At 50.0% G+C, this 22,894-nt stretch overlaps 1 protein-coding gene across 1 annotated transcript in view; it reads left to right on the plus strand.

Annotated features, from left to right (window-relative positions):
• LOC144731461 (semaphorin-4D-like) overlaps positions 1-22,894 on the plus strand; it is a 35,229-nt gene that overhangs the window by 6,563 nt on the left and 5,772 nt on the right. Inside the window, exons 2-14 of the mRNA XM_078612515.1 lie at positions 4,422-4,574; positions 9,089-9,237; positions 10,324-10,383; positions 11,977-12,072; positions 12,273-12,363; positions 12,865-12,981; positions 13,579-13,721; positions 14,338-14,537; positions 15,678-15,813; positions 17,043-17,265; positions 18,006-18,121; positions 18,517-18,680; positions 20,093-20,157. Coding sequence (XP_078468641.1) covers positions 4,460-4,574; positions 9,089-9,237; positions 10,324-10,383; positions 11,977-12,072; positions 12,273-12,363; positions 12,865-12,981; positions 13,579-13,721; positions 14,338-14,537; positions 15,678-15,813; positions 17,043-17,265; positions 18,006-18,121; positions 18,517-18,680; positions 20,093-20,157 — 1,675 coding nt within the window. The 5' untranslated portion in view covers positions 4,422-4,459. The remainder of the gene's footprint in view (positions 1-4,421; positions 4,575-9,088; positions 9,238-10,323; positions 10,384-11,976; positions 12,073-12,272; positions 12,364-12,864; positions 12,982-13,578; positions 13,722-14,337; positions 14,538-15,677; positions 15,814-17,042; positions 17,266-18,005; positions 18,122-18,516; positions 18,681-20,092; positions 20,158-22,894) is intronic.

The following is a 22,894-nucleotide window of genomic DNA, read 5'->3' on the forward strand; positions in this document are numbered from 1 at the left end:
AAATGCATACAATTTTTGTTTTTAATCTGTACCCAGCTAAAATTTTACATTTTGTACATCATAAGACGAAGTATCTGATTGATACTCCTGCACAGCAGTGCGACCTGTCGTGTTCGAACACATCCCATGGCCCATGAACTACAGAGCTTCCTCTGAGATCCATTCAATTGGCCTCTGGTCCACACGATGCAGGGCACAACTTTGACCATCCGCTACGCATGGGAGTAATGTTTGCCGCCGGACATTCCAACCGATATTTGAATTCTCAGAGCTGGAATTTAGCCAAAAATCCAGAACCAAATTTAACGCAAATTATTTTATTTGTCATTGTGGCAGCTGCATGAGTAACATGCAGCTGCCACAAATCTGAACCCAGGATCTCAGCGGTGCCAGCTCAGCACTCTGACCTCCTGCCCCCTCACTTTTTTTTTATCAGAGCTGAGCTGACAAAGCCATCTCGGCACCAACGCAGTTCCTCCACGCTTCCCTCGAGCGAAGGTGAAGAACTTGGTCTCTCTTTGAGCCGTCGCTCCACCGTGCCGATTGCCGGAGGACGTAGACGCGACCAACTTCCGCGTGGGAGTTTTTTGTTTTTATCGCGTCACAACCTTAAATGCATTCTGTTCTCCTGTAACGCCACGTGGTGTTTTCATGACGACAATTGTAACACAACGCGACGGACGTCTGAAGGAATGCATTTTTGTTACAACGCGGACGAGAATTGGATGCACCGAGAATTGGATGCGAGTACGAACAAGCGGCTGTGTGGCTGCCTCGGCGCAGCATCCCACAAGGCGGGATGCTGCTGGATGCTTCTAGATGCCATCCACGCGCCTCAGTCTTTGTTCAGCCTGCGTACGCATCTCTTGTGTTACTGCGGACTGTGTTTGACCCTACATTATACATTATTTTGTGTTATTCAAGAACGCAACCGCTACCGCGTTTTAGTAGAACGGACTGCACGTTACCACCCGATTTTGTGGGTTTTGTAGTCACGCGAGATTTAATTTCCCTTATCACGTCGAAATTCTGAAGCAACCAAATTGAAGGCAGGCCCAGAAGCACGAGGATCACGGGACCTTGTAGGCTGCCCTTGGCCCCGGCGTTCATGCCGGATTTATTGGCCGTGTTCAGGCCCGTGGGGTTGGGTGGCAGCGAGGTCGTTGCGGATTGCAGCGCTCGCTGGAAAACCCAATGCTTGCTGACACAGTGGAACCAACGCAGCCCGCTGCCACCTCAAAGTTCACGGCTGGAGGTGGACGCGGCCACAGCGGAGCGGCAGCTTCCTCGCTCACGCGTCCGTGGCTTCAGGGAATAGAGGCCCACTCAACGGCCTCGGCAGGGTTAACAAAGCCAGGGCTGCGTTTCTCACCGAATGTTTCTTTTTTGGGGTCGCTGGTAAAGTAGAATAGATGGCGTTGCCACCGGATGTGCTGCGCCGAACAGAACCCGCTGCAACTACGCCCAGTGTATGGTGCGTGTGAAGTCTTGTAGGGACAAGAGTGTGCAGGTTTCTCGATGTACAGTACTGCACAGGTATGTATAGAACAAGTAGAAAATATCTGGCAACCCACACCTCCGATTAGCGCGGTTGGCTACGTATAGTGCGGTGGAAGTGCAATGTGCATAAACACCGTACATCCCTTTGTCAATCGACTGCTGAATAGAGGCCTTCATATACAATGTTTTTTTGACCGTAAGTCGAAGACGGGGGGGGGGGCCCAAGAACTACATTTGATAATACTCCCCACTGGCTTAGCCAAGACATAGACTTGAACTCAGGTGGCCATGTTCATAGTATGCCGCTTGCCAATGTGCGACCGCCACACCCCCTGTGTGTACAGACTCGCACTCGTCACTCTGTTCTTTCACGAAGTCACCCGCTGTTCATATTTTATCGTGTAGCATAAAGGGATTGACAGGGCTACAAAATAAGCCAAACGTTAGGTTCAATAAGCCATGCTTTGAGTGAGCAATGCCCCTAGTCACAGACCCCATCCATTTGGAATTTCACGGCAAAACAGGATAAGCCACGCAGCAGTCAGGAAGAGAATAACGTGGCAGTGAGTCTTGTCGATCCTGCAACACGTGTGCAGGGTGGGTGGAGGAAACACTGGATCGGTCTCCGTGAATTCGGCGACCAAGGGGGAGAGCAGACCTAAGAGCAGATGGTGGGATACCGTGAGGGCTGATCTTGGAGGTCACGTGTCACTGTGCAGCAGCTGCGGCATTTGGATGAGGGTGGCATCAGCGGCGTTGGCCACGATTGCATCCTGCTCGTTCTCACATTGCGTGTGTGGCGTTATTTGAAGTGTACATTCATGTTACTGTACCGTAGTTTGGTTTGTTCCATGTTTAATTCCCAAACGTGCTCTACGCGTCGACATTGACGGCGTGTCATCGGGAACTCTCACAGCTAGCAGTGCGTCACACTTTGTCATTGATTACGTCAGAGAACTACTCCTGAAATTACTTCACTAAACTTCTCTTGTCCACACGAAGGGGTACTTTCTTTACATGCCCTGCAAATTGTGCTCATCAAAAGGCAATAAAGCCAACGTTCTTATACGTTCCGAGCTGCAATTTCTAATAAACTGAGTTAAAAACTACGTTTAACGTGATGCGGTTTTTAATGTGAGTTTACAATCAATAATAGTGAGTGGACTGAGACCATCATCTTGCCACACGCGAGAACCCAGTTGAATCACGGGTGGCCCGAGATACGGATTCAAACTCAGGATATTAGCAACGCTCCGAGCCACTGGATCACCCGGACACATGCATTTCACACATTCTACATAGCGAGTGGTTTGTACGCTACGTAACGCACAATGTGCTTCACCGTGTGCGTGCCAGGCTCCGAGTTCCCGGCTCTGTGCCGGAGGAGTGAAATATAAATTGAAGCTGCGGTTTGTTCAAATAATTTCTTCCCCCCTAGCAATTTTTTTTGAATTAAAAGGAACATTGTTAAATTTGCAAAACCATGTATGGTTACATGTTTAACAGATGACGTTTAGGCCGGTATCATGACTGGCTGTAGGAGGGTCTAACGGAGCTGCAGATGAATTCTCCCACGTGCCACCAACTCCAGGCGGCTTCTCACCCTGGACAATCAAATCCGGCCACTCGCGCGTCGGAGGATGATTCAGTGGCGTTCCGTTTTCCTACGCCTACTCACCCGCGGATAAAACTCACCCGCGGCTGATGAAAATTAATTTTTTTTATCACAGGTGCCCAAAGGGTCCAAAATGCCGAGTGACCAGCAACAAACAAACAATAACAAGCAAGCGTCAGCATTGAAGGTTGCACTTCCATGAGAGTGAACACGCTGTCGCGCAAGTCAATAAATCTGGCCACGACCTCACGCCGCGTAACTGACACCCGAGAGCCCCGACACCCCCACACGCCACAAAGGGCGCTCTGGCCAACCGCGTGCGGAGAACAACAACCGGCCCTCGCTCCCCACCGGGCCCACGGCGCCAGAGTTTGACAGCTCGATCGGGCTCCAGCTGCTCCAGTTAATTCCTACGGGGGACGCTCTCTCGCCAAAGCTTGCCATCTGCTCTCGCCTTGACGGCACGCACGACGGCAGTCGGCCGCGAGGAGTGGCCGGGTGGCTCCAGGGTCGGAGCAACTGAACCGGCAACGTTCAGAGCCTGGGTTTGAATCCGGCCAGCAGCCCATGGTTAAATGGGGTTCTCAGGTTTGTTGGAAGTTTATGGTCTCGGCCTGCTAACGAATATCTGTACAGAAGAAAAGTGTCAAATTTGATTTCGTTTGTTATTTTATTTATCTAATTTCGAGCTCTGGAAGAAAAAAAACATTCCGTGCGACGGACATATATCACTGTGTCCGGATGTGCGCAGCACCCGGTAAGGTGCGCAAATAGGTCACTGAAATGGATGTCAGAAAGTAGTTTTATGATATCTTCTTCCACAGGCCACTCTTTAACACCGGGTGGGACACATCATCTCATAAACATGGTGCCAAGAGCACAATTGTAAATAAACCTGTAAAAAAAGGGGGAAAAAGTAGCCGTTGCACTTGAGCCCAGGTCCAACATGTAAACATTTACAACTAAACTGCATTCTTTCTATTTGCTGATAAACAAAAGCTCACTGAACGACGGTCTTGAACGGTGGCCCAGGTCTTGCTTCGCAAAAGGAAACAATGTAAATTAGCGACCTCTCAGCTGCTTTAAATTCAAAAAAACTGTCACCGATTGATCCATTGATTGATTTGCTCGCCGCAGGAAGCCAGGAAGCTGCCCAATTTAAAACGGACACCCTCACGCCAAGCGACCGCCGGCGCGTGACGAGGGAACGTTGCTTCTAAAGAGGCCGTGCTGTCGCCCGCCGGCCATAAACTCACCCCCCCTTTCCACTCCCCGCCCGTTCCTCCCCACCGCACCATGGCACCAGGTCCGCCGTCCTCTGCCCGCGTGCTTCTCTGCTCGGCCATGGCGGCACCGTCCGTAGCTGCGTGGGTCGTGCTGGCGACGGCGGCGACGCTCGTGATGTCACACGGGTTCAGCGACATCGAGGTTCACCCGTCAGCGCAGCGCCAGCAGCAGGGTAGGCTGCCTCCCCCCTCCCTCCCCCCTCCCTCCCCCCACTGCTGCACCCCCCACACCACAAGGGAACACGTTCGCCCGTCTGTCCGTCACTTCACCTTCCGGAGACAATGTTACCGCACACCGAGCCAGATGCAGTTACGGTCATGTGCGTTTGTTGAACTTCTTTCGCGCCGCATGTAGCCAACCCGTGGTGCTGCTGTGCGATCCAGGGAGTGGTGGATCACACGGAGATTGATCGGCGTGCGATGGCTCAACGTTTAGCGTTGGCTGGCCGTCGAACAAAGACGGTCACCGCACCGCACGATTTCAGGCGCGTACTCCTGCGGCCGTCTGGAACGCCCTTCCTTTTGATATAAGGAAGCCACTGGAGCTATCCAACTTCAAATCTAGGTTGAAAACTTAATTCTTGCGGACTGCTTTTTGTGTTTGGTTTGTCGTCCTTCCGCCGCACCGCCGATTAGCACGGTTGGCTTCGTACGGTGCGAAAAAAGTCCAACATACGTACTTACAGACCTCTGACGTGTCCAGTCTTTGACGATACAGCAAGTAGGTTGCGAACACATCTGTGCATATTTTGTGTTATAAGCTTGTGCGCACGACTTTTCCGTGGGAACTACAGTACAGTTTTCTCCGACACGTAAAATGCCTCCAGGAAGTTCGTGGGCAGGTAAAGGCGGCATGGTGGCGAGATGTTATCTTGCTCGTCTGGTACGCGGGGAAATGTGGGTTCGATCATGACCCTGACGACGACGCCTGTATATTTGGAGCTTGCGTGCTTCCCCTCTCCCTGTGGTTGCGGCCGTTTTTTTCCCCCCGGATCTCAGGTTTTGCCCGCCACATTTAGAAACAAGCGTCTAGAATATTTGGCTGATAATCGATGATATACGCCACTTCGATGAACGTGTGGCCAGGTCACCTCTGGAAAAGAGTGACGAGCTCGGTGGGTTTTACCGGGTAAATTTTGAAAAAAGAAGGTTATCCATAGGAGGTTTTTTTTGCGTTAAACCACGTAAATTACCGGCGACACTTTTCGCTTTCGAATTGTAAATGTTGTGGGTTCACTCTCCAACACACCGGTATGCTGGACTGGTAACTAATTGGCATTTTTGTTTACGTGACGAACCTTATCAGTTGGCTATGCCGGGTGAAAGCCTATGTGTTAAACCAAAAAAAGTTGCATGTGGTAGAGTAATGTGTGGGTCCGTTTCAGCAAGATGATGAAAAGTCGAGGTAGTCCCACCTCTTAAACGACATCTCGCCAGTGTGGAAGAGTAGGCCAAACACACTCTAGCGGGGGGGGGGGATCTCTAGAACTCGCTTTAGTGGAGGCCGTTCCGTCAGCAGTGGAGCGAGAAAGCAATTGTCAGGCTGCGCTTTTGCCTTATATTTTTTTCTCTCAGTTTCCTCCAACATGTAAAATTCTCATAGTAAATGGAAAAACACCAATGATGACTTCCCAGTACGTGGAAGTTCATGATAACTCCCTTTTAACAGGGGCAATCATTGGTCTTCTATGACCCAATCAATCTGATGTGCCAGGGCTTGTTAGATCTGAAAAGCTAAGCGGGGATTTATTTGCCTGGTACATACTGGCATGAAGTCACTGCCAATGGGAATGCCGGGCACGGGGTTGTAAGGTGGCTAGGAGATTGAAGCACAGTAATGGATTTAAGGGATCTGAGCGGAAATTTGATTGTTATTAAGAGTATTTCTCCGGGCACTCTGGTGTTCTCCAACAGGTCAATAATCTCGATTTAAAGCTTTCGTGACTGCAGGGATTCATCTTCTTGGTTCTTTCGGTAGACAGACCTGGTCTTCACCTGAGGACGGCTGCTTGCGTTGTGGTCGAAACGTCGTGAGAATTATTTTATTATGTTTTCTTTTTATTATTTTATTATTTCCCTTCTACGTGACTTTACCGACAGAACCAAGAAGACGAAGAGGTCAATAATCTTGAATGACAATTGGCAAACATCTCCACACAGGACCCTCCTGATAACGAGTCTTGAGACCCAGCGAGGCTGCACTGGATAAAAAGTCATAATTTAAATGACCGAAAAGCCGCGTTTAACAGGCTCGCGCTTGAGGATGTCTTGCGCATGTAAAACCCCGACTGTAAATAATTAATCGCGCACATTACATTTGCAAGGCACTCGACGAGCGTTAGTAATTCGCGGAAATATTTTAAATAGCGAGTCAGGGTTACATTTAAAATCGTTAACGACTTCCTTTAAAATGCAGTTTTTTTTTACCGCACACAAAGTGAATGTCACGGAGCTGTTCTTGATTAGAATCCAGCGGAAAACACGCGAATCGCGCATTTCTCTATGAAGCCAGTGACCTGAGGCCCACCTCCATCAACCCACACGGACCAGCGTGGTGCAGTATGGTCAAACAACCCCCGTGACCAACACGGCATTGGTGCCTTGTTCCAGCAGTGGGTTGACAAAAAGGGTTGCAGATGATATTCGGTAGATCGTTTAAAACAGATACAGAAATAATTAATGTGCCGCTTGAAAATGTCCCCTCCATGCAAATAAATATTTTGTATGTTGCAATTATGGAATGTTGTTAGCGGTACACATTGAACACCTGTCACAGCCCAGCAACACTGAGTCATCTGGAGTGTGACTCACCCATCACTCTCCCCACTCTCTACCCAATCGTTTTTTCTGATTGTTCACTCGTAAGTGGAAAATGGTCCTCCGCACATTTTTTTTCCAGCCCTTGTTTCACTGCCAGAGGAAACACTTAGACAGCCACACTAATACCATCCGCAATGAGGTTGAAAGCACTTTTAATGGTTCTATAACGAAATAAAAATTATTATTCATAACCTTATTGTGCCAATTTACGACCTGATTGAAGGCCTCCCCCCATTGCCGTGTCGGTCATGCGGCATGGCCACGGGAGAGTACCGAATGGATGATCCACATTTTTCATCCGTACTGCAGGTCCCAGAACTGGATCAGACATATCTCGCCGCGGCTGGGAAATGAGCTCACTTCACTGGGTTTCACGGCGCACTGCGATAACCACTGAAGCAAAAACACCACCCCCCCTGCCCCAGTAACCGAATTATTCCGATGCAAATGCGACCAAAATAATGATCACCAAATTCTGTGGATGACTAACGCCATGGTTCAAGCAGGCGCGCTTCTGAGGACAGGAACGAACGTGACCTCTCATGTTTAACACGTAGGCTTTCGCGACCAATATTATTCATAATCAACGTTTTTGGGTTTAGATCGCGTTATTTATAAATGTTGTGGTTTCACGCTTCAACACACCGGTGGGCTAAAGCAGTGAACTATTTGTCTTTGTCAACGTGACACTTTTTTGCTGATTGGCCGTGTCGGGTGGTGGAGGGTTACGACACATTTATAAATAACGCGATCTAAACCCAAAAACGTTGATTATGAAGTGACCTCTCATGATCTTTTGTCCTCCGAACGTCTGACTTTGTGAATTAAACGCTCCCTTAACAATTTGGCTCATACACCACTTGTGTGAAAACTGTGCACACGTGCAACACAACTCACCAGGTTTCAATTGATTTATATTAATAGTTTAAAAGTGTTCATTTGGCCACTCGAACAGTTTAAGGCACTAAAAAACATGCACTATGATCTCCAACTATATGCATACAATATTTCTGCTTTCTCTACAATCTGATATGTTAGTCTTCCATGTAGGTTTTGAAGTAATGACAACGAATTCAGATATTATTTTATCTGTGCTCGGCCACAAATGCCAACGGAGTTCCTGATTACAAATATTTTTTGTAACTTTTAAAAAACAAATCTGTTGTTATTTTGTGGACGGCCAAGACAGCGGTGGATTGCAGCGACAGCCATCGTTGCGCCGTACTTACGTTGAACTTTTTTCGCGCCGTACATAGCCAACCTTGCTCATCGAAGGTGCTGGGGGAAGGACAACAAACAACAATCGCTAAACAGGCCGTTCTAAAGTACTTCTCAGCGCAGTACGCCACGTCTGGGCTCCAGACTTCACGCGGAGCGGCCCCGGCCTGCTGAATCTGGGTCCCCGTAACCCCCACGGGCCGACAACAGAAGTGGGCGAGGAGGCCCTCATCCAGCAGTGGATGATGACAAACGTGCTTCACCCGCGCCAATTTTTAGATCGCAAAGGCAATAGATTCCCCCCGTATAGCCCGAAAGAGACTGTTGGGGCAAGCGATGTTAGCGTGCACCCATGAAGGTCGGCACGGCACACGACGGGGCCGGGTGGCCAGCAAGCCACGCCCGGACTGCCTTCGTCTCCCCAGCGGTGATGCTCACACACTGCACCACCCGTCTAAGGCTGAGTTGACCTCGAGGAGACTCAGGATCGGTTCAACTTATTACGTCGGCCGTGAGCGTGAATCGAACGGAGGTCGCCAGGTTCGTGTCGCCCACCGCTACGCCGCCGGGGACACGGGCACACGCAGGCGCGGTGTGCGAGGAAATGTGTACCCCCTCCCGCTGCCACCTCCGTGTCCCGTGCGTCTAGAATCTCGGGGGGTGGAGCGCTTCCTCAAGCCGGGCCTGGGCGCCTCGGTGCTGCTGCTGGAGCCCGAGCGTGGAGCGCTGTTCGTGGGGGCGCGTGGAGCCGTGCTGCGTCTCACGGCCGCCAACGTCACTTCCAAGCCCAGCCTCGTGGTAACGCAGCTCCACCTGTGACACATCGTACAGCTCCACCTTTCACATCTGCAGTCGCCAGTCTCGGGTGGAGCACTGCTCAGAAGGGCTCCACAGAGCACCACCCTCGGCGGTGGCGTCCGCTTGGGTGTGGGACTCCTGCTCGGATTTATAAATACGGCTGCCACCAACTCCTAGATCTGATCAGCACGGTTGGCTACGTACGGTGCGAAAGAAGTCGGCTGCAAAAAATAAGTTCAACGTGCAATCGTAAAGAGGCTAGCGACATTCATGAGGCTCAACCAGGACACATTGGTGAGCTGGCAGCCACTTCCTCTGTCAACCGGTCTGTTACACAGCCACGACCACTGGACCACCGCAAGTGGCCCCGCCTGCTGCTCACTAGGCCTTGCCTACTTACCAATCTGCCCACCAACAAAGACAAAGATGCCCCATATAGCCTTCAACAGACTGTTGCGGGAAGTGCTGTTAGCGAGTAACACCTATGGCGGCCGGCATGTTACACGACGGGGTGGGTGGCCAGTACCACGCCCGAACCGCCTTTGTCTCCCGAGTGGTGAAGTTTACACACCGCACCAGGTACTCATTTGAGGCTGAGTCGATCTAGAGAAGGCCCAGGACAGGTGAAGATAATCTCCACTGGTGTTGGCCGTGAACTGTGATCGAACCTGGGTCGCGGGGTTCGTAGCGTAGTGCGCTAACCGCTACACCACTGCTACTATACTCTTAGTTCTTTCGGTAAAGTCACGTAGGTAAAAAATGAAATTAAAATTTATAAAAATAAAATAAAAATCACGACGTTTCGGAGGCAACACAAGTCTCCATCATCAGGTGGGACCGTCACAGCCAGATTTCCCATCTGATGACGGAGACTTGTGTTGCCTCCGAAACGTCGTGATTTTTATTTTATTTTTTATTAATTTTAATTTCATTTTTTACCTATGTGACTTTACCGAAAGAACTAAGAGTATGAATCCTTGCAGTCACGAAAGCTTCGAATCTAGAACCACCGCTACTCCCCGGGAGAACGAGGAAACAACTCTAGTCCACAAGCGAGCGTGCCCCCCCTTTGCCGTGTGCCCACAGATCCCTTGGGAGGCGAACGATGCCTCCAAGCAAGACTGCCGGAGTAAAGGCAGGACGGAGGTGAGTCAGCCACTCGCCAACGCAGCCTCCGAGGTTCATCCGTAGGTTGGACACTGGCACCAGAGACAGGATCGTACCCCTACGACGCAGGCAGCATCGTATATTGGGTATTTATAATTGTAAAATATTTTAATATTTTTACTTACGCTATTACTTTGCGAATGCAGCAATTCATGTAATTTATTATCTCAATATATCTTTTTTATGCGCCTCCTGACACCCGCCTCCCCATCCCCTATTAATGCGATTCCGTGCCCATGATGAATCTGCTGCAGAGAACCAGCGTTTAGTTAGCTGGGCGTGTTTGGGGGGAAGCCGAGAGAGACTTTTCGCTGGTGTGGTGTGGTTGGCATGGGCCCTCGTGCAAGGAATTCAGAATCGGAATATTTATTTGTACTGGAGGAATCCCATTAGCTACACAGTAAAGCTCTTTTTCACAGATGTCCAATTCAATGGGGCTCCCAATCTTCAATTTCCTCCCTCGTCTAGTTCAGCCACTGGGCTCGTTACAGCCCGTAGGGACTTGTGCAGCTGCACCGCCTACACACTCGGTAGCCGAAACTGTTAATGTTTTTTTTTAAGTGGGAAAAAAGCCAGAGGCTAAGGTGGACATAAGCAATTGTAAATGCAGCCGGGAGGATGGTATACCAACGTTATAGCCAGAGCTTCATTTCAATTGTATCTGTACCCGGCACACTACGTCTAACATACCCCTAACTAAAGCTCTGGCTGCTTGCCACGTGCTTATTGACAAAAAAAAAAAATAAGCCCTGGTTATAGCCACAGATGAAAATCATCAAGCACGACGACTACAACTACCCACGACTGACTGCGAGATTAAATTAACGAGTCTAAATTAAATTTCGATGTAAAGCTTTCGTGACTGCAGGGATTCATCTTCTTGGTTCTTTCGGTAAAGTCACGTAGAAGGGAAATAATCAAATAATAAAAATAAAACATAATAAAATACAATTCTCACAATTGAGAATTGTATTCTATTATTTCTAAATTAATATGCAGACTAAGATGATATCGCAACGTTATACGAGACCGAGGAAATTCCACGGACCACAGAGTGAAATATAATTCGTCGACTAGCCCAAGACTTTTCGATTTAAAGCTTTCGTGACTGCAGGGATTCAACTTCTTGGTTCTTTCGGTAAAGTCACGTAGAAGGGAAATAATAAAATAATAAAAATAAACATAATAAAATACAATTCTCACAATTGAGAATTGTATTCTATTATTTCTAAATTAATATGCAGACTAAGATGATATCGCAACGTTATTCGAGACCGAGGAAATTCCACGGACCACAGAGTGAAATATAATTCGTCGACTAGCCCAAGACTTTTCGATTTAAAGCTTTCGTGACTGCAGGGATTCATCTTCTTGGTTCTTTCGGTAAAGTCACGTAGAATGGAAATAATAAAATAATTAAAATAAAACATAATAAAATAATTCTCACGACGTTTCAGCCGTCCTCAGGTGGAGAACAGGTCTGTCGAGGAGACAGCGTCTAAATATAAAGGGCGCCGACTAAATTGACAGCAGTCCCCGCGCGTCACCACCCCCGTGCTGGTGTTCCCTCAGGACGAGTGCCACAACCACGTGCGGGCACTGCACCTCAACGGCTCGCGCCTGCTGGCCTGCGGCACCGGCGCCTTCAGCCCTGTGTGCGCGCACTTTGTGAGTGAGAACCTCCGGCAGCGCAGTCTGCCCGCGTGCATGCGCGTGCCTACGTGGGCACACACACGCGCGAATAAATCGGTGTCCGTGATCGCTGTGTTGAGTAACCGCGTGTGGCTGCGGTGAGCAACGGCGTGTGGTTGCGTTGGGTAACCGGGGGACGGTGTTGCCACGTGCCCGTTGAATTTCCTCGCACCCAGGACCCGGAGAGCGGCCATGCGTTCGGCACGGAGAGCGGCAAAGACAAGTGTCCCTACGACCCGGCGCAGGCGTTCTCCTCCGTGCTCGTGGGTGAGAGCATCTGCTGTGCTTCCCTCCTCCCCCGACATCCGCCCCACTGCGCCGATTTAAACTCTAACCAGCCGCCCATTCCACTGCCCAGCCCCACCCCCGGCCGGTCTGCACCGTGCCCCGAGTCGTTTGCGCGCTGCTGCAGCTGCTGTCTCGCTCGTTCGTCACGCTGGGGGGGGGGACTTGACAGCCGATGGACACACCAATAATTCTAGACTGAGCCTCGCTCTTCCGTCGCCCTTATGCCACTGTCACTTAATGGAGTCACCATGCCCCGTGATTTATCGCCGATTAATGGTCATGCGTGTGGGGAGTGTTGGCGCAGTTATTAGCGCGCTGCGGTATGAACACAACGACCATAGTTCGCTTCCCATCTATAACTAACTGCATTGGTGAGTGACACGTGACCAATCCGTTACTCACCAGCATGGTGAAATAGTGTGTGGTGAAACGACCCCGGAGGCCCACCGCTAACTTGCACAATGCCGTTGGTTCGTGCAGATGAGGACCTCTACTCGGCGACCATGAGGGATTTCCTGGGGAGGAACCCAGGCATCTGCCGCAGCTCGGCTTCGCAAACCCTCGTCCGCACGGAAGACTCAGCCAAGTTTCTCAGAAGTACGCCGGCACCGCCTCTCCGTCTTTTGTAATCTCTTTTTTGTTGTTTTCCATGACTCGCTGGTACCATTGTTTCAAAAACTACAGGGCAGCGAAGTGCCGGCACCTCCGATCTTCATGCGGCAACGAATGCTGCGCCGCGTCTATGCCCGTTTATGCATCGCAACACGTTTGGGAAACATCAGGCCGGCAGTTGGCCCGCCTGTCTCGAATTAAATCAGCTCTGTAGAAGAGTATGGACGGTTATCTGTCAGGGCCAAACACGTTTGCAAATAGTTATCTTTTTAAAAAATATATTTCCCAAGTATTGGTGAACTCTTTGATCAATGTGACTGGTTTTTAATAGGTCACATGCCTCAAAGCAATTATTTCCATCCATCCCTTTGGGTTCATGCGATAATTTAAAAAAAAAAACCTGCCACACACCTCCGAGCCACTTCAGCTCCAGGCCTACAACCCCTGGCAAGCTCTGTTGGTCATCCACGTACATAACCCGACTCAAACCTGCTTGGCTTATGAGATCCGACGAGATCAGGTGTATTCAGGGTGGTTACATGCATCTCAGATAGGGCGATAAAATCAGCTCCTGTGTTACAGATCCCGCCTTCGTGGCCTCGGAGGTGGTGGAGCCCGGCGAGGGAGGGGGCGGCCGCCACGTGTACTTCTTCTTCACCGAGACGGCCATGGAGTACGACTACATCTTCCAGCCGCGGGTGGCGCGCATCGCTCGCGTCTGCACGGTGGGTCCACCCCACCCAGCCACCCCACACCCTATTGGTTCCAGGTCCCAAACAAAACGTGAAACACTCGTTGACCCCTCTCTTCTCCTGCACATTAGATCTTGCAAGAGACCATTCATGTGGCGAATTGAATAATTTTGATAATTGTTTTTTTACCCTTTTATCTGGCAACAAAACGGACACCTTTTTTACAAAGAGTCATGTTTGCATAGACCACAATACCTGCAGTCGGAATGCAAACAAAAATCATCAACCAGGTAGGGTGTTAACTGTTATGTTATCCGACTCTGTTGTATTACATTACATTTATAACTATACTAGATTTGTGTTTCTATTTAATTTATACCTGATGACGATTGCTTGTGTTGCAATCGAAACTTCGTATGCTAGTATTTGATTTATTACTTTCTCTTTATACGTGACATTCCCGAAAGAACCAAAGAAGAATATATACATTGTCTCTTTGTTCGCCTTTTGGCGTTCTCTGGTCTGACACTGGTGAGGCTAGGCCCTAAAGAAGGCTGATGTCTCTGATGTGGTGTAGGCCAATCAGTATCAGAGCATGCTTGTTTGCATGTTCACCACAAGCCCCGGATGTCCCGCTGCCCGTGCGCAGGGGGACAGCGGCGGGCAGCGCGTGCTGCAGAAGAGGTGGACCTCCTTCGTGAAGCTGCGGCTCGAGTGCTCGGTGGCCGAGCTGCAGCTGCCGTTCAGCATCCTGCGCGACGTGTCCACCCTGCGTCCCGCGCGCTCCGGCGGGCACGGGGACAACAGCGACGGCGACATGCGCTTCTACGCCCTGCTTTCCTCGCAGTGGTGAGGCCCCCGCCGTGACGACTAGTGCCCGGGTGATGTCGGAGTCCATTCTTTACCTCGCTGATCTCGTCGAGGAGTGTAAACCATCGCGCGACACTCCGGTCATCCTCGCAGCGGCAGTGGCTTTTTGGCTGCTGGCCATCGAACAAAGACGGTCACCGCATCGCACGCTTTCAGATGCGCTTCTGCGGCCGTCTGGAATGCTCTTCGTTCCCATATTAGGAAACTACTGGAGCTATGCACTTTCAATCACCTAGATTTAAAGCTAATTTCTTTAGAACTGAGTTTTGTATTTAGTTTGTTGTCCATCCCCCACATCTCCAATTAGCGTGGTTGGCTACGTACAGTGCGAATGAAGTTCAACGTCGATACCGCCATCAAAAGTGGCCGAGTTGAGGGCAGTCGGACCCAGTCGCCAAGCCAGGCGAGGCACAGGGTCAGCCTTGATGGTAGGCATACCCCTTCCTGATGATATAAGTCAAAATGGGGAATATTAATTTGCCGTGTAGTGCAAATGTGTTATTGATTATACTTCAAAGAGCCACCTGCATTTGGAACTCCGCAAGCATTGCTTCGTACAAACACATTAACGGCTAGCCTCACTCCCAACTTTCCGTCATGTTGTGCGCTATTCCCATTGCGCTATTGGCACCACGTCTCGATAACCCATTACGATTTAATTGCAGAGCAGTGCAATTCCTCGTGCTAGAGGATATTCCATGCAAGCGGATATCGTAGTGCTACCTCTGGGATCCCTTCAGATGGCCTCCGGTCTACACAATAGAAGGCAGGACTGTTCCCAATCTACTCTGCCATGTGAGACTCACATTCATCACATGGCAGTGAAACCAATATATACATTCTCAGAGCTGCAATTTGGCCAAATTAAGTAGGCAAGCAATTTTATGTTTTTTCAGGGTAGCCATTGGTGACCAGACTGACACCATCAACTCTGCGACCCTTGAAAATCCGGCTTAATTGCAGGAGGCAGCTTAGATTTGAACACAGGATCGCAGCAGTGCCGGCTCAGCACCTGACCAATTCTCCCAGCTTCGATTCCAGTGTCTCTCCCTGCGCTGCCCCTCGCCCCCCCCCACTATCTCCTTGCATTTCCCAGCAGCCGTGTCTGTTTCCCTGCAGGGGAGACCTCCCGTACTCTGCCGTCTGCGAGTACACGCTGAGCGACGTGGAGGAGGCCTTCGCTCGGCCGCCTAAACGAGCGTTCACCATCGGGACGGCAGGCTCCAGCAGGACCGTCACTCTGAGCCCCGGCACGGTAAGTTCGCCGCCACCGCTGCAACGTTTTGTCGTTGAACCTGCCACCACCCGACACAGCCAACTAGTAAAAGATGTCACGTGAACAGAACGTGGCCAATTCGTCACTAGTACAGCACTAACCGGTGTGTTGGAGAGCCAAGCCGCAACATTTACAATCTGAGTACGACGTTTCGCCAGTAATTACAACTAGCTTCATCAGGCGACAGCCAGCTGTACTAGTGACGAATTGGCCACGTTCTGTTTACGTGACAACCCTTACTAGTTGGTTGTGTCGGGTGGTGGCGGGTTTTAACGACGCATTTATATATTTACGCGATCTAACCCAAAAACCCCTCTATTATGGATGATATTGGTCGCGAAAGCCTACTACGTGTTGAACATCAACGTTTTGTTTGTTTGAGTCGACGGTGACCGCGAGACGAGCGTGACAATGACTACGGCGACTGCCGCTGCTCAACGGAGACCAGAGCCACGGCTGTGAGAAGGTGAAGTTCACGAGTCTGAACGAAGATGAATACCGAGATGACTGTGTGACATCGACTGCGGTGCGCCGAGAGAGACCGAGCATAGTAAACGGCTACAGACGTATATTAACACCATTTAATGAGTTCACCGATTGGCTGACTTGACAATTCTGGGGGTAGAAGTTGCGTGACCCACGCACCAACATTTATAAAAAACTAAGAGTGGACTGCACGTTTGACAGCTTTCGTAGACTGCACTTAGGGAATTATATTATATGCTTGTGCATGATGGTAGCAATACGCGAGCCACGACAGGGCTTCAGGAGAGAGTAGTTTTCCTTTTCCTCCATTACAGGAGCGCATACCACAGTGGTTTACTTTCACGTAGTTTGGGTTTCGTAAATTATCCGTTCATAAAAGATGCGCGCATCGGCCTGTTGATGTTCTGATAGGTCGATAGTTCCACCAGTGTCTACGAGGAGGAATGTCAAAGCCAGGAGGTGCAACGTTTGCGCCTCGAATGATATGTTCCTTCTGGATTGTCCGCGTTCTTCCACAATTATTCGCGAGCGTTCTCCCGGATTCGGGCCGAGATTCTAGGACGGTGTCAGCGCGAACCCCGAAAGGGGGGAATCGGCACTCGAATTGCCAGCGAGGACCATGGCCGAGGTCTCGCTTGACGGGTGGGTGGTTGTCGTGGGTAAGAAAGCGCGCCAACTCCCTTGGTGCCCCCCCTCCCCGTCCCCCTCTCTCCACACGACAGTGCATCACTCCCAAACTGAGGGCTCTCGGCATCGAGTCGTCCCAGGACCTCCCGGACGACTACCTGGCGTGGATGCAGGACCACCCGAGGCTGCAGGAGACGCTGCGGCCTCGCGAAGGCCTCCCGCTGCTGCTGAGCCGCAGCCACGCGTACACGAGGGTGGCGGTCGCCACGGCAACCGCGCTGGACAACCGCACGCACCTCGTGCTCTACCTGGGCACGAGTAAGTGCGCCGCCGGCATCGACGTCACGGTCATCGGCGGTGCTCTCGTCGGCAACATCACCGCCACCGTTAACCAGCACCGGCATCACTGCCGTCGTAGCGACCATCATCTGCAAAAATCCCCATGGATCATCACCACCTCCACAATTACTACCGTAACCATAGAGCATCGCCATGGATCACCACTACCATCACCATCGCTAACACCACTGTCGTCGTCATCATCATCATCACCACCTCCACAATTACTACTGTAACCATAGAGCATCGCCATGGATCACCACTGCCATCACCATCGCTAACACCACTATCGTCGTCATCATCATCATCACCACCTCCACAATTACTACCGTAACCATAGAGCATCGCCATGGATCACCACTGCCATCACCATCGCTAACACCACTATCGTCGTCATCATCATCATCACCACCTCCACAATTACTACTGTAACCATAGAGCATCGCCATGGATCACCACTGCCATCACCATCACTAACACCACTGTCGTCGTCATCATCATCATCACTTCCATCACCAACACCATTAGCACATCACTATCACAGCTATCATCACTGTCATCGCTACCATCACCATCACCTCCTTCACTATCCCCAACATTACCATCACCGCCACCATCACCAACCCTGCCATCATCACCAACTCCACCATCCTCATCACGACCATCACTGCCACCGTCGCCGTGACCCCTCACCGTGCGCGTCTGTGTCGCTGTGCCAGGAAACGGGTCGTTACACAAGGCGGTGCGTGTGGACGGGAAGACTCGCATTGTCTCACAGACGCAGCTCTTCGCTCACAACGAATCCATCCTCAGCATCGTCGTGTCAGCCAGCACGGTACGGCCGTGGAACGAGGAGAGAACGGTCCAAGCTCATCGTCATCGTCACCGTCACGATCATCACGTTCTGTGTTGTCTTGCCGTGTGTACGCATGCATGCACGTGCTAGCGGTGGTGCTGTGTGCTGTGTGTGCCTCTGTGTACAGGGCACGCTGTACGTGGCAGCCTTGTCATGGAAGGGCTGTGCCATGTTCTGTTCTGTGCTGTGTGTGTGTGTGTATCCTGGTGGTAGATCAGTGTGTTGGGACTGCTGTGCATGCTGTGCGTACAGACCATGCTATACGTCGCATCCTTGTTGGGTACGGCTGTGCCGTGTGCGTGCTGTGTATCCTGGCGGGTGGGGGTGAACGTGTTGGTTCTGCTGTGCGCGCTGCGCCCCTGCTGTGCGTACAGGGCATGCTGTACGTGGCGGCCTCCTCGGGCGTGGCCCAGCTGTCTCTGCACGGCTGTGCCATGCACGGGGGCTGTGAGCGCTGCCTCCTGGTCCGAGACCCCTTCTGTGCCTGGGACACATCGCGATCCCTCTGCACGGCCGTGCGAGCAGGGGACTCCCCACGGTGACCCCCCTGACCTCGGCCCAGTCCGGCACAACACCCACACGCACCCTTGACTCCTAATTTCATTGCATATCATTCCGTTCACTTTTCCCAAATTACATTTGCATGGGCTAAGCTGATATATCTCCCAGCGTATTACAATTCAATTCCGAGTACAAGCGCTTTCATACATTTAGTGAATTACGTTTTTTTTTAAATTAATACATTGATTAGTGATGTTATGGAAATAAGACATTTCCACATTCAGAACTATGTAGCCCTGCATTGCATCACCCAGCGTCAAATAACATTTTTAGAAAATGAAATTTCACATCTAGCTCTTGAGGTCACTTCGATCAGCGCCCTCTACCCACACACCCTTGGGACAGACCTGGGTGCCATGGTGGCGAGATGTTAACTACCTCGCCTGGTATACAGGAGGGCGTGGGTTCGATCCCGACCCCTATATATTTGGAGTTTGCACGTCTCTCCCCATGGTCGCGTGGATTTTTGTCTGGGTCCGCCGGTTTTTCCCTCCACATTTAGTATCAAGGCGCGTTTAGAGTAATTAGCTGCAATACATTTCCACGTGATAAGCCATCTTCGTTGAGCTATCATTTGTGGCCAAGGTTGCTTCTGAAAAATATCTATATAGCTCAGTGGGCCTTACCTGGTAAAATTGAAAATAGTTTTTAACCTTGTATCTTCCCTGAAAAGGGTGTTCATTTCACACCAATCAAACTGAAATGTTTATATCTCAAATATGGAATGTCGCCATCTTAAGTGACAATCCAAATGTCACGTCATGTTTTGTGTGCAGTCGTTGGTGATGGGGCTGAATAATATTAAGCACATATTACGAATGCCTCATGTATCTGTATGATGAACATGTGCCACTGTGCATAAGATTCGAAATTTAAATGTTTATTTTTCTATTATTTCCATCCAAGGCTTTCCATCAGATTCTTCGGCTCCCTCTCACATAGCTGAAACAAAGGCAAGCGATGTAACCAGTATTGGCCAAACGTCGCATTGCAAAAAAAAAATCACCTTCAAATGACTCAATTGGGATTACAGCAGCAGCATCGCCCCCATACAGCTAAAACTTTTGGCAGGACCCTCCTGTAAATTATTCTTTGAGACTCAGTGAAGCTCTACTGGGCGAACGAGCACAATCATAATAATGAGTATTGAATCAGATTCTTTATTTAGACTGCATGCGATGTGAAGCTATGTTTCACAGATGTTCAGTCGGGGCAGGTCAGCACTGTGGAGTGAATAACTGGGGTTAACTCTTCGGATGAGTCTCCTCTTACGCCGTCACTGCCGGTCCCTTGTGATGACTGCACACACACCGATTCATTCGGTCAGACGCCGCCGAAGAGCTTGTCCATGTCATTTTGATGAACTCGTCTTGGTTTCTGCGTTCACAGAGAGCTGCTTCAGAATCTCACGATGATGGAAAGTGACGTCGGTCTCAAGTGTGGCAGGAGAGGAGGTACGCACGTCCACACCAGTCGTAGTTCCAGTGTCACAGAATGTATGTATGTTGTTTGTATGTTGTTTGTATGTTGTTTGTATGTATGTGTAGCCAACTGCGCTAATCGGAGGTGCAGGGGAAGGACAACAAACTAAACACAAAAAAGCAGTTCTAAAGAAATGAGTTTTCAATCTAGGTTTAAAAGTACATGGCTTCCTAATAGTGGAAGGAAGAGCGTTCCAGACGGCTGCGGAAGTGCATCTGAAAGCACGCTATGCGGTGTTCATCTTGCTCAATAGCTTGGCAAAAGCCGCTGTGAGGATGACCGGAGTTTGCGTGATGGTGTATGCTTCTTGACAGGATCAGGAAGTTAATGCTGTGGAAGTTTGAGTAGATAGGCCAGATAAATTAACAGCAGTACCTTTGTTTACAATCATCACCATCGTCATCATCATCATCATTTACAGCTCTAGTCAATCCACTGTTGGATTAGGGCCTTTCCAAAGCATCAGGATTTTCGGAGTTTTAACCATACTTCACCACACTGGAGAGTACAGGATGGTGAACGTGCTCCATTCGTTATAATTGTAATAAAGAACAAAATTAGAAAGTTGTGAGTTCGAATCTGGTGGCAGGCGACTCAGCCAACCATTCCAATGCAGTTAATGAACATTACGTGGGAAGTCAACGGTGGTTGTTCCCGTGGACAGACTGGCTCCCGCCATAGTAATGGGGACATCGCGCCACTGGCTCTGGAAGGGCCACCAGCAGACAGAACGCCTGATAAACCGCAGGGTTACCGGCCGAGCTGACATTCATTATCAAGACACTCGACACGCTCACCGCTCGCGTTGCCCGATAACGCGAAATGTTCAGGGCGCCGATGTTCCAGTGGCCCGGAACATTGGGCTGGAGCGGTGGAGTGGTGGCACGGTGGTTAAGCTGGTCAGCAATGGTTCGCGGCACTGCGCTCTGAAGCCTGCGACCAGACTCTTGATTCCCGGTCACGGCTAACATTTGTGGCGAGTGCGAACCGCTGGCCGTGCTGCTTTTAGGTTCTAAACTAAACTCTTTTGTTTATTTTACCAGGTAAGGCCCCACCAAGCTATGAAGCTCTGTTTCAGAAGTGACCTGGCTACCACAAATGATGGCTCAACGAAGTGGCTCATCATCATCGTGTGGAAATTTAGAGCAGTCAAATACTCTAAACGTGTGACGTCTCTAAATGTGGAAAGGATCACGGGGAGAGAGACACGCAAACCCCAAATATACAGCAGCAGGCGTCAGGGTCGGGATCGAACCCACGACCTCCTGCCTACCAGGCGAGGTAGTCAACATCTCGGAGCCACCGTGTTGATGATGATGAGAGAGAAACGCAAACTCCAAATATACAGCAGCAGGCGTCAGGGTCGGGATCGAACCCACGACCTCCTGCCTACCAGGCGAGGTAGTCAACATCTCCGAGCCACCGTGTTGATGATGATGAGAGAGACACGCAAACTCCAAATATACAGCAGCAGGCGTCAGGGTCGGGATCGAACCCATGACCTCCTGCATACCAGGCGAGGTAGTTAACATCTCCTAGCCACCGCGGCACGGCGCCAGCACCTCCCCCCCCCCCCCCGGTCACCGTCGTGGTTCCCGTTTTACAGGCGTTGCAGCTGCTGTCTCGCTCGCTCGTCCGTTACGCTTGCGAGAGAAAGTGACAGCCGGCGGGGAAGCGAGCAGTAATTCCAAACAACTTCGCCCTCCCCCACACACGGCTGTCCCTCAATGCCCCAGCGGAGTCTCCATGCCATGCGACTTCATGGTGATTCACAGGGAGAGGCGGCACAGTGGTTATGGAGCGCTAGTTTGAACCCCCCGACCTAAGGTTGATTCCCGGACGCAGGCAAACACCGGTGGCGAGCGATGTCTAAACGGGTCCCAGGGGCAACCCCGCCTTCACCAAGGCACACCGGCCCTTGCGGAGAAGTACGGTCGAACAACTGTCGAGAACGACAGGTTGCAGTGAGGCCTTCAACCAGCAGCACTTTGACTGCTGTGATGCTGTGACGGTTCCACCTGAAGACGGAGGCTTGTGTTGCCTCCGAAACGTCGTGATTTTTATTTTATTTTTATTTTACTTTTATTAATTTTAAATTTTTACCTACGTGACTTTACCGAAAAAACCCAAGAATATGAATACAGCAGCACATTGACAAAGGGGCTATACATTTAATAAAATGTGGTGACCTTTAAAAAAAATTAATCTGATATAAGCACCACCGCCAAGTCTCTCCCTCAATCTCTCGGTCGGCCCAGTACCGATCGGCATACTTGCTGCGTGCAGTGCAGAGACGTATCCAGCATCAATTCCATCACAATCACTGGTGCCATCACCACCAGGAGCCATCTGCAGCATTTTCACCAGCGCCATGATCACAATCGTGGGTGCCGTCACCAGCCTCACCCCCCCCACCCCCCTCTTTATATAATCATATTTATATTATAATTTTATTATTCATATTATTATTTGATTATTATGGTATCTGAATTAGTATCATTATTTATATTGTTTGTATTATTTTCTTATCCAGGTTATTTATTGTATATTATTTACATCATTAAATTATTTATACTACTATTTTGTTATCCTACTACCAATATTATTATTGTATCATTATATTATTTGCTATTGTTGAAGGGTAATATTATTCATATTTTATTTTACTGCTATAAATGTCCACATGATGAGCCACTTCGTTGAGCTTTC

Source organism: Lampetra planeri, chromosome 39, assembly GCF_965212315.1.
Source record: "Lampetra planeri chromosome 39, kcLamPlan1.2.h2, whole genome shotgun sequence".
In the NCBI taxonomy this organism is placed as follows: Eukaryota; Metazoa; Chordata; class Hyperoartia; order Petromyzontiformes; family Petromyzontidae; genus Lampetra; species Lampetra planeri.